Source organism: Tenrec ecaudatus, chromosome 4 (assembly GCF_050624435.1).
Source record: "Tenrec ecaudatus isolate mTenEca1 chromosome 4, mTenEca1.hap1, whole genome shotgun sequence".
Lineage (NCBI taxonomy): Eukaryota > Metazoa > Chordata > Mammalia > Afrosoricida > Tenrecidae > Tenrec > Tenrec ecaudatus.
In genome coordinates, this window is record NC_134533.1 from 18,614,940 (window position 1) to 18,627,823 (window position 12,884).

Here is a 12,884-nt window from a genome sequence, read left to right on the forward strand (position 1 = left end):
ACATTTTTCCCCAGGATTAGCAAATGGTAATATTTTACTCACTGAAAAGTATTTGAAACTATGATTGACATTGAAAGTCTTCCACAGTGGTCTGAGAAAGAAACGAGAAATTTGTTGTTCTGAAATTATTGAATGTCTCCTTGTGATTTTAATTTGCTTCCTTGCTGTTTTTTGTTTTGTTTTAACAATAGAAAATTCAAGCTGCTACCTGGCCCATTCCCCTTAGTGTCCTTTTATAATTTCTATTAAACTTATATTGAACATGCTAATTCTATCATACATGTGTGTTAAATGGTTTTCATCATTTTAAAACTTTAATTGCCTCTGTGAATACATGGATCCATGCCCTCAGATCTCTTTATAATGTCATTCATTGATAGTCTTTAGTTTTGTCTTGTTTTAACAAAATCTATTATTTAAAATATAATCTCAATATTTCTTTGTATTGTAAGTTATAGGACATGAGTAGTTTTTGCTTCCTGGTCATGCCTCTCTTCTCATTTCTGAGTGTATGCAGTTTCTCATATATTCCCTGTGTTATTTTAAAGTACTCTTTTAGTTAAGCTATTAGAAACAAACACTCAAATGAATATGAAGATTTAAATACACTTACTTTTTGTTTCTTGGTGTCTCTTTATATGTGACATATGAGGGAGGGTGACACCAAAAATTTGTGATCGAATTCTATCATTTTAAAATTTCTACATCCCACAAACTGAAACCCCCTTTTACATTTGCTATAGAAGCAGCACATAATTAAAATGTAGATCAAGTCATTCCTAAAGTAGTATATTTCCGGGATGATCTCCTGCTTCTCGGGAAGTTAATTAAATCCCTTTGCCAGTCATAATGATAGTTCCAGTGGTGAAAATCTGTACAAAGAAATCAGAGAATAGACCATAATCTAAGGATTTGGAATTTAGTTGTAGGGTGTAGGCTATATCACCATAGAGCTTGATCTGTACAATCCAAGAGCTGTTGAAAGTAATATTTTCCTTGAATCTGAGTGTTTGGGGTGCTGACTACAAGGGCAGCAGTTCAAAATGATAGTTGGCCTCTGGGAGAAAGACAAGGCTTTCTACTTTCACAGGGAGTTACATCTCAGAAACCCACAGGGATAATTTGACCATGTCCTTCCTGGTAGCTGGGAGTCAGTCCATTTTGAATTTATAGACATAATAAAATAGAAAGGAAAATAGAAATAATTTTAATTAAAAAAGGAGAACATGTCATGTAAAAGAATCAGAGAAATGGGACTACAATAATCTTAACATTTTTGAGTGCCTGATGGCTGATTATGCCTTACATTTATCATCACCTTTTTTATTTATTTGAAATATCTGCTTAATATAGCTGTCAGATATTTACTGTTACTACTCTAGTTATCAATGTGTGGTCCATAAATGAAACAAGAAGATATATTGCGGAACCTAGGGTGTTACTTTATGTGGGGTCTTAAGAGAGGGACCTTTTGAGAGGGTGGCGTATGTACTGAAATCAAGAATGAGAAGAGACAATTGTATAATGAAACAGAGGGAGAAAATAGAATACATGGTGCATGCTTAAAAATTAAGTTTCAGAAAGATTTGAATTGTTTCCTGCCTTCTCTCTTAACCCCCTCCAGTGGTTGGCTACAAAATGGAGTTGACTGGGCTATAATGAGAAAACAGAACATTTATAGTAGGATATGAGGATGCATTAGCTGTTGATGGCTTAGTGCTAGAATTCATCCCTCCCACTTGAAAGGGTTATGATCTGAGTGCTCCTTAGAGGCAAGGATGTTGAGACTTTGTCTCAGAGTCTTTAGACAGGTTTTCAGGAGAGACCACTCCCTGGAGAAGGACATCGTGCTTGGTAAAATAGAAGCACAGTAAAAAAGAGGAAAATCCTCAACCAGTTGAATTGACCCAGGGGCTACACGAATAGGCTCAAACTTAAGAAAAATGGTGAAGATGGCACAAGACCAGGTTTTGCTGGCTCCATGGGCACATTAACAACGACAACAATGTGAGAGACCTGGGGCTGATCCCCAGTTGCAGGTAAACTCATCCCTCGCCTCTCGGTGAAGATGTGGAGTCAGGAAGCTGATCAAGTTTCAAGGGATCTTCTGATTTAGGAAGCAAAGTCTAGTGATCTACAGCTGAAAAATCCCGAGGGATCCCAACTGGACCTTTCCATTCTGAGCTGGGGCAAACACATTGATATTGAACACCAATAATAGATAATACAAGCATATAATTTTACTATATGGTAAGTCATTGTGAAATTTTTATTTACACGAGCAAAATTATCAGCTTTAAAATTTAAAGTGCCGTGAGCCTGTGAAAGCCCACATTCAATGGGATTGCCTTGGTTTTATGACTGTTTTCTATAACATCAACAAAAATCCCCTGCTATGTTCTTCACCCCATCTGAATACTTTTCATAACAAAATAGGATTACAAAACTTGGAAATAAACCTTTGTTTATACCTTAGATTGATCAGACATAACACCTGACATCTTTGAAAAAAAATGAAATAATTAATTTTGAGGTATAGATTTTGGTAGTTTTAAAGGCCATCATACACAAGTAAGACATTGATTTTTTTTTTCGACCCACCTCTAGTAGAAAATCTGCCTCTGGTTTGCAGTGAACATCACCTTGACAGCAAGAGGTGGTTAGCACGATGAAGTCCGGGAGACCCTATATGTGAACTACAGGTGATGCTCATCCCCAGAAATACCTGTTAGCTCCTTGGAGAAGGAGCCATTAGGGACCGGTTCCTTAACAAGATCTCCTTGGGGGCTACCCCTTAGTATTCTGGGCCCATGTTATTGAAGTGACTTAAATTCTAAGGCTTCTATGAAAGACGGTGATTAAAACCCATCCCCAAAAGCAGTTCATTTTAGATTGATCATTGAAATAAAGGAAAAAGGGGAGGCGGCAGGGGAAATATTGAAGAGCAAGGGCAGGATGTCATTCTCTGACACTGGCCACGTTGCACAGCCCTGGGTGGGTTTTTCGGGCAGCTTGTGGTGTGCCAACAGCTGGTGACATCTTTGTAGCCCTGGCCCTTGGTCACCCTGATGACATCAATCATCTCGTTCTGCACCAACTCGTGATTCACTGGCACCTGCTGCTCCAGCTTGGCAGTACTTCTCCAGGCTGCGAAAGTCCTTCTCCAGCTGCTTCTGCTTCTGCTTTTTATTAAATACTTTTATTGGGAGCTCTTGCATCTCTTATCACAATCTGTACAACCATCCAGTGTGTCAAGCATATTTGTACATATACTGCCTTCTTCCTTTTCAAAGCATTTTCTTTCTAGTTGAGCCCTTGATATCTATTTTTCGCCCTCTCACCAACCCTCCCTCACGAACCCTTGATAAGTTATAGATTATTATGTTTATATTTTACATAGTCCTCTGTCTCCCTTTACCCACTTTTCTTTTGTTTGTTCCCCTGGGAGGGGATTATATGTTGGTTCTTGTGATTGATTCCCCTTTGCTCCCCCACACCTCCCCCCTTATCCTCCTGGTATCTCTATTTGTATTATTGGCCCTGAGATGTTTATCTATTCTGGATTCCCTGTGTTTCAGGCTCTTATCTGTGTTAGTGTGCATGTTCTAACCTTATCCAATTTGTAAGGTAGAATTGAGGTCATGATAATGGGGGGAAGGAAGCATTAAGGAATTAGAGGAAAGTTGTGTGTTTTATGGGTGCTATACTGTCCCTGACTGGCTCATCTCTTCCTTGTGACCCTTCTGTGAGAAGATGTCCAATTCTTTACAGATAGGCTTTGGGTCTTCACTCCATGACCCACCCCCAAATCTATTCATATGGGGTATGGTTTTGTTATGGGTCTTAGATGCCTGATACCTAATACCATAAACACCTCATAATCACACAAGCTGGTGTGCTTCTTCCATGTGGGCTCTGTTGCTTCTCAGCTAGATGGCCACTTGTTTATCTTCAAGCCTTGAAGACCCCAGATGCTATATCTTTTTATATCTGGTTGCCATCAGCTTTCTTTACCACATTTGCTTATACACCTGCTTTGTCTTCAGTGGTTGTGTTGAGCAGTCGACATCATAGAATGCCAGATTATTAGAACAAAGTGTTCTTATGTTGAAGGAGTACTTGAGTCGAGGCCAAATGTCCATCTGCAACCATAATTTTCAACATATAGATATAAGTACAGAGATCTATTTCCCTCTCATTATATATAAATATATTTACATGTGTAGATGCCTGTATTTAGACCTCTATAATTGTCCTTTGCCTCCTGGTTCTTTCCTCTATTTCCTTCTACTTTCCTCTTGTCCCAGCATCATGTTTGGCCTTCATTCGGGTTGACTAATTCCTCGCTGCTACATTGCCTTTGATTAAGCCCCACTTGGCATCCTATGCCCTTCTCTCCATTGATTTTAGTTCACTTGTTGTTCCCTTGTGCCTGGGTTGTTTTCCCCCATCCCTTCCTTTCTACCACCTCCCCTTCTCCTGTATCTCCCCAGATCCATCATTCCCGTTCTTATCATCTTCAAATTATTTATCCCACCCATCTTATCTAGATAGGCATGCAGAGACAGTAAAAAGCACCAAAAAAAAAACCAAAATAGGCAAAGCCAAACAAAACAAAAACAAAATTATAGCAAAACAAAATTACAACCTTCTTATGACAAAAATGGGGGGAAAAATCTATGAATAGTTCAAGCTCTGTTTGTTGGCCGTTTTGAGTGTTTTCCAGTTGAGTCTGATGGTATGGCACACTTGGTCTCCAAAGTCTATGTATGGTTTTCCCCGGGGATTTCATCATTTTGTTCCCCTTGCTGCTCTGTTGCATGCCCTTAGTGTTTCACCCCAGTGTGATGGAGTCAGATTGGGCACAGTTCCTGGACTGTGTCTGCAGTGTTGTCCCCCATAGTGCTATGGTTCAGTGAGGGACATTGTGTCTCACGGTGGGGCCGGCCCTATGATCCTCTCTGTATCCTCTCAGCAGAAATATCGTCCTTAGGGCTTGGTGGGCCAGGATGTGTTCCCATCCCTCTCCATCTCTCTTCATTTCACCTGTGTGCTCTAATCAGACATGCCCATCTCCCCAAACTGTAGCTTCAGTGCTGTCCTCTGTAGTGCATTCTTCGGGGGGCGGGGGGGGGCGGGTGGCAGGGGGAGGGTTGGAGTTGGAGGCTCTAGCTACTTCTTGCCCTCATCATCCTGCCACTTCTTGCAGTGCTTGGTAAAAGCTTTCTTCTTCAACTCGTGCCAATTCTTGCAGAAGAATAAGCTCACACTTATCATTGATATGCTCAGCAAAGACCGTCTTGAAGGTCCAGTGGCTGTGAAGTGTTTCCACTACACCCACTATGCTCACCACCACCAGGGCAGCAGTCTCCAAAGTGATCATGGCCTCCACCACTTCCTTGTACCCTAGTCTGTCAATCTCACACACATGTAGCTCCCCCCTCTCCTCCCTCTCCCACTCGCTAACCCCGGAGCCCAGGAAGGGTGTGAGGTTGATATGTTTGGAGGCGTCATTCTTAGAGAAACTCTTCACCTTCCCCCAGAACCAGTTGCTGCATTTTCGAGGTCTTGTGTGTGTATGACTTTCAACAGTCCTGGTTGTAATCTAATCCCACTCCTCAGGCTCTTGAAAGGGTTTATCAGGCCTATTCTGAGTCTTCCATTCCATGGCTACCTCCTGTAATTGTCCCCATTGCAGCTATCCTGATATGGTGACGTGACATTGCTTAACATGAGTGAAAGGAATGAGCCCAAGGCTGACTCCCTTGAGGTTGCCGTCAGACATGCCTTTCTCCACCATTGTCACACCAAGGCACTTCCTGCTTCTCTGCTATGTTCCATTATTCACTGCAATAACCGTACATAACTCACAGACAAAACTCGAGATTATCCAGTATATTATGAATGCTAAGAGATCATAATTTAGGATCAGAAATTCTCAGGATACGGCTCTTATTCAATCAGGGAAGACCTCTACTCACTTGCCCCAAAGATATGCCTCACTCTCATCCTTGGTCTCTCATTAACATTGTCCTTTGGCCCCTAGCCTACTTGGACAATGTTACAGAAAACTTAAAAAGCACACCACACCTCCCTAAACCTTAGCCAAAGAGCCCTCAGTTCTAGCTCCATGAGTGAGGAAATATAATTTCCCCAATTCAGTGTTGGTAAGCACCTCTGTATGCCAAACACACTCAGCTATACTCACTCCGTGGGCCGGGAAGGACACCAGGGATTTCTGTGCTAGCTCTTGATGATGTGCAGCTACGCCTCTGCTATGGCTTTGTTACCATTCTGGTTTCACAGGTGTCTCTTGGACTGAGGAGTTTCCGTACACAGGATCTGTAGGTCCAAAGCACCCACCTGGACTTGTGGTTCTTATTTCTTTAGGATAATCTGACATCCCTTTTGAGCTGGCTCATTTTATATCCAGCACTATGGTAAAATCGACCAATTATCACACTAGAGTTCCATGTTTGCAAAATCACAAAGAACCCTGTTTGCAACCACTAGCAACTGAAGCATTTAATCTTCTCAGCGTCATCTTCCACCTTCTTTTCTTCACACCCATCATGGAAATGGGAGATAACCCAAGTCTGCACGTTCCACTTCCATCCTTTGCTGTGATTTACAGAGAGTATGGTTAGAAAAGTCATGTTAGGTAATTCACTGTCCCACAGGAGCCCGACACCTGACCCACAGCACCATCATGACTCCGCTTTGCCATCCCAGGGAACTCAAACCATGCTCTTTTGAATGTCCCAAACTTTGTGACAATAAGAAGCCTGAAGGAATTTCAAATCAGGGCTTTAGAATGGATGATGTAAAGTTGCCCAACGAAATTGTCACAGGAAAGTTCCGGGTAACCTCGAAGAATAAGAAGGCATACTGATGCTTTTTCTTCCCTTTTTAATTATTCATTTGGATTTAATACATATATCAAATAATTCTATAATTCAATCACATCGAGTAGAATGTTACAATTACTACCATAACCAGTTTCCCCACATTCTTTTTCTACCACCATCACTACCACTCTATCTCGCCCCCATCTCCTCTCCCTTATTCTACAATCCTGGGTTTCATATACCAAAAAGCAGAACATCAAATAACAGAGCTTCAAGTGGGTGACCTCCACTGACATAGCACCTCTGAGATACACTCTAGTATGATCAAACAAAACTGTACAAACCAGAAATACAGAATATTTTGGAAACCAGATCAGGTCCAGCCTGCATCATAGTGGGGATCTACTGACAAAGTTTCAACTGTTCAGGTCAGATTTATGCCTTTGATCTTCTGTACTCTTCCAAGCACTCGGGTTAGTAAGTACTTTCCTCACATCCCTCAATTTTAGGAAGAAGGAGTTCGCCTAGGTAGTTCCACAATTGACTCTTGGGCTCCCCCTGTCATCCATCACCTTCTGCACACCGATTCTCACAATTCTGGCTCTGATACTGATCCCTCCTTCGGATTATGTGGATTCCAATCCTTTGGTGATTGATGATGGCGTGCTTCTTCCCTGTGGACTTAGTTGATAACTCACTTAGATGGCTGCTTATTTTGAGGGAAGCCTTTAAGACCCAAGACACGATTTTATTTGATAGCTGGCACCATCTAAATTCTTCACAACATTTTGCTATAGCACCTGTATCTTCTATGTATCCTTCCTGAGGCAAGTATCAAGAAGGGCCATGATGTAAGAATGAATTGTTCTTAAGTTAGAGCTAGGATTCAGTGTGAGTCCCAAACCCATTCAAGCATCTGTGCTCCTTTTTTTCTATTAAATTTCCTGTAACTTGGGAGTTCATGCATATGTCATATCATTCCATAGTTCAATCATGTCAAACAGAATTGTACAAATGCTACCATAATCACTCTACAAACCCACTTCTTCCTTGTCTTCCTGACATCATCTCTCTTTTAACGCCCCCAGTCTTCTCTATGCCTCCTCCATCAAAACCCTTGATGTAATATGCATTACTCCTCATAAATGACACTTGTTCCAATATGTATTTTTCATCACAAATTACACTTTTATCGCCAATACCATGTTCATCTTTCTTAATTTTTTAAATAATAAGGCCCTATAATCATCTTGTCTCCTGAAAGAATGTCAATTAAATAAATCCTGTGGGATCATGTCTGATCTTCTCTGACCATACAAGGAAGGACAGCCCCACTCCCTATTGGTCCAAGAATGACTTCTAGGAGGCAGAGGTCAGACATACTTTCACCGTCCCATCTTTTTTATTCGCACACCAATTATAATTGAAATTATCCCCCCTCCATGGTGCTTAGTTTTCTGCTGGCATTGATAACCCATTACAATGGCTACACAGAATGCGTTCACAAACATGGTATGTTTTAGGGAAGCTATCAGGTTGCAAGTCAGGATAAGAAAATAACACAGTTAGGTCAGTATCTTCTCCGTTCTGCATGCAAGCATACCCCTCTCATTTCTCTGTCTCTTCACCATGTGACCCCTTCACCCATCCTTCACGTAGGTAAGTGTTAACAGAACTCTGCTAGCTAGCAGTGACCCATGCCTAAAAAGGAACCCCACTCGGCAAGTCAGCCTCCTGCCCAAAGACACTAAGATTTATCAATTCTAAGCATTTGGAAGCCAGTAGCTCTCAGTGGGAGGTCCACAGCTCTGTCTCTTCTTTTTCCTGCCACGAGATGAAGTTCAAAGGATGCAGTCGGTTCTTACACCCTTCCTTCACGAGATTTCTCCCATTCTTACTTCTGAGATGACTCACTTTATACCCGGTATAAGAATATAAAAAGTGACCAGTCCCATACACCTTATTTACATGGTTCACTCAGTTATCTGGTGCGGATGACAAATAGTATATCTGGAAATTACCATGCCAAGTAATCCAACAGTACTGTTTTTATCAACATCACCCCTTTAGAGGTCCCCAAATTAGTCACCACCATCTTCTGAGTTGACCCCTATGCCTTGAATTTCAGTGACCTAGCACATGCACTCGAAAGCAACTGTTTCAGTAGGATAGCTTTTTCCCCCAAAAAAAATACTTTAATGAAACTCAGAATATGTCTACAGCCACTAACTATTTAGAGATATGTTTACACACATTTGGTCTGGAACAGATAAATGTATTTATGAACTGGAACATCCTTAGTAATAATTTGTATATATCCTCAGTGTGTCATCTGCATATCGCAGGTTGTGAATGAGTCTTCACTCAGTCTTGATGCCACATCCCTATTCATATGATCAAGTTTTTAAGATTCTTTATTCAGCATGCAGATTGAATAAGCATGGTTTAAGGATACAGCCCTGAAATACAACTTACCAGGTTTAAAACAAGGACGTATCTCCTTCTACTGCTTGAAAGATTGTCTCTTGGTCTCTGCACAGGTTATACTTGAGCACAGTGATCTGGACTTCTTATTCTATTCAATATTATTCATATATTTTTATAAACCACCAAGTTGTACAGGGAAACAATGATCCCGATGGACTAATGGACCACGTGAACATCAGTTTCCATAATCCTGAGACAAGAAAAAACAGGTGATGCCCAGCTACAACCCCCAATTATTCTAAATGGATCCTAGGTAAAGTGGGAGAAAATTGTGGAATACATTCAAATTCATGAAAGAGACCAGGTTTGCTGGTCACATCGAGACTGGTGGAATCTCGGAGACTCGTGCTCGTGGTTGCACATTGGGCCTAGAACTGAACTCATCCCTGTATCTCAATTTTAGGCTAAGGAGTTAATAAATCTATAAGGAGGAAAATAACACTACTGAGGTGCACACAATTTAAATAATTGATAATTTGCACTAATTGAACATTTTCTTTGAAAAAAGAAAGGTTAGGAAAGAATGAAGAAATAATACAGGAAACAAGAAGGAATGAGCAATGTTGCATTGCAGGACATATGAGGAGTTAGATGAAGCAGAATGTGAATGAATCCTTGAATATGAAACTGATGATCTACTCTGTAAACTTCCACCCAACATACAAGAAAAGCAAAGACTAACTAAACCACAGATGACATCTTACAGCATTCTTTGTTTTCATCAAGATTCATCTTTCATTAGTGATAACAGCCGTTGTTCCACATCCTCTCTGAGTCTGACTGCAAATTGGCAGTTCCCTGACAATGTACTGATGCAATAGCTGTTGAATTTTCACTTGTAAAATTGTTCTTTCATGTGAGCTATATCAGGCAGGAGTGACGAGAGAAACAAATCCAGTGGCACCCATATATGCGTAAGAAAAAGCTTGATATCAAGAAGTAATCATATATCAAAAAATCCCAGCCTGGTCCAACTTAAGTCCATAAGTCCCATATTAGTCTGCAAGTCCCTCTTCAAACTCACACAGTTACAAACAATGATGCAGAATGAAGGAAAACACAGGCAGGTGGGAGGAAAATTCTGTGGATCAAATGTTGATGGCAACAGCACAGGACTCTGGCAGCAGTCAGAGCCAGCCAGTAAGAAAGGTGAAGGCAGAGAGAGAAGAGGTTCCCAGGGCCCTCCTTACGATAAGGCCACACCCACAAAGAGGCACCATTAGTCTGTGACCTGTTTGACCGATGGAATACCACACCTACATTTTTATATATCTTTAAGTTGATATGAAATTTTGTAGCTACCACATGATATTAATGATATTTTTTAATAATTTCGACATTCTTTGGGGTGCAGATCTTCTTGAAATGGACTAAGTTTATAGTTAAGTTTACCCTTTTGGTATTAGACCAAGTTACCCCTATAAGCCTTCTTTCAACCTCAAAGTTGAGATTTTATTTCTAAGTAATATAGGTCCTATTATGCCTTTGAACTTTAGTTGGATTCGTATCTGGCTATACAGTTTAGCTATTCCTATTGAAGTGAAATAAATAATTGGGAAATTAAAAATGTGTGTAATTCAGAATGCTGAATCCACATTCACATTGTATGTTAAAATAGCAGGGCGAGTTTGCATCGGTTACTTAGTGTTCTTTTTATGGCTTCTTTTACGTCTTTGTTCCTTAGACTGTAGATCAATGGATTCAGCATAGGGATCACCAGAGTATAAAACACGGAAGCCATTTTATCAGTATTAAATGAGTGAATGGACTTGGGCTGCAAGTAAATAAATAACAGGGTCCCATAGAATACAACCACCACGGTCAGATGGGAGCCACAAGTGGAGAAGGCTTTATATCTTCCCTCAGCTGAGTTCTTCCGGAGGATGGCCACAAGAATAAACACATAGGATACCAGAACAATCAAAAGGGAGGAGAGCAAGTTACATCCTGAAAAGATCAGAATGATCAATTCCAATTCGCGGGTGTCAGAACAGAGCATAGACATCAGTGGGACGGAGTCGCAGTAAAAGTAGTTGATGATGTTGGCACCACAGAAGGATGATTGGAATAACTTAATTGTCAGAAGCAGGGACACAACTGTACTGTATAGATAGGGAGTGGCTACCAGCAACCAACGTACTTTCTGAGCCATAATAATCATATAGAGAAGAGGTTTGCAGATGGCCACGTAGCGATCATAGGCCATTGCTGATAAAATAAACATTTCAGAGATAATGAAAATCTCAAAAAAAGCCAGCTGGGTGGCACACCAATTGTAGGAAATTGTATTTTTGTGAGCTACAAAGTTTACCATCATTTTAGGACCAATGGCAGTGGAGTAACCCAGATCAGTAATGGACAAATGCCTAAGGAAAAAGTACATGGGGGTGTGTAGTTTGGAGTCCAAATGGGTCAGGACAATCATGCCCAGATTGCCAACCACCGTGAGCACGTACAGGGAGAAGACGATCCCAAAGAGAGGCGCTCGAAGCCTGGGGTTGTTGGTAATGCCCATGAGGATAAATTCTGTCACCCTGGTGACAGCAGTATGATTTTGTTTCTCCATATGTTCGTCTCAGTAACCTGTGTAAGATGAAAAACCAATATTACTTATGTTTAAGAGGCTGGCTTCTCAGAGATCTTAAAACAAAACGATGCAATGTTTTCTGTTACCAGTTCTATATAGACACTTCTCCCTTTATTGAACGAAAACCATCCAGGCTGACATTGCTGCTATACAATTAAGGAAATTTTGAAATGGGAAAAGAGAGTAGCAAGTGTTTTTTGAATTTTTTACCTATTCTACTAAGCTACAAGATGTATACAAATACTGATTTACAAAATGCAAATTTCTTCATTCAATCTTAAACATAATAAATTTGGGAAATAAAAAGAACACCATCTTCCAGACTTTCCTCCTAGTATAAATAGTTTTAATGAAGCTACTAAGATTTACTTCTTTGACCCAAGATCATTTTAAATGTGCCCAAAAGGCATATATTACATTTCATTCAGACATCCAAAATGTTTGTATAGCTTATAAAACCAATATTTGTACGTTATCCAGAAACTGCATGCTGTTACACATCATCAGCATCTATAAAGTAGAAAAGCATGAGGGATTTTTCAGATTTTCAGTGGAACAAAAATTCAGGTGGTTGAGTAGGAAACCTATGATGAGTAACCATATGTTTCACTGCTTCTAATTATATTTGAGGGGGAAGAGGGTATTAGAAAATAATGCTAAAAGAGAAATTTCCCCGGAATCCAGCCCATTCAAATTCATTTCCACTCAATAAAAAAGATAATGTGTAACACTTTAAATTTATAATTTTAAATTAGTATCTTAATATGCATTTCCACAGCAGTCAGTTTGCCTGACTGTGAAGGCTTGCAGGTTACTGTGGTGCTGGAAGGTATGGCCCTGATATTTCAAATATCATCAGGGTGACCAATAATGGACAGTTTTCATCGGAACTTTAATACTAAAACATACTAGAAAGAGAAACTTGACAGTCTCCTTTAGGGAAAGAAAGGCTAGTGTAAACC

General features: G+C 40.3%; 1 protein-coding gene across 1 annotated transcript; it reads right to left on the reverse strand.

Annotated features, from left to right (window-relative positions):
* Positions 1 to 10,944: 10,944 nt before the first annotated feature.
* OR8K1 (olfactory receptor family 8 subfamily K member 1) lies at positions 10,945 to 11,930 on the reverse strand. The gene has a single exon (XM_075548146.1). The coding sequence runs from the start codon at positions 11,899 to 11,901 to the stop codon at positions 10,945 to 10,947; it is 957 nt and encodes a 318-aa protein (XP_075404261.1). The 5' UTR covers positions 11,902 to 11,930.
* Between the last annotated feature and the right edge of the window lie 954 nt (positions 11,931 to 12,884).

Bases quoted from the DNA above. Each gene is read 5' to 3' on its own strand.
- OR8K1 (XM_075548146.1), bottom strand. From the start codon at position 11,901: ATGGAGAAACAAAATCATACTGCTGTCACCAGGGTGACAGAATTTATC.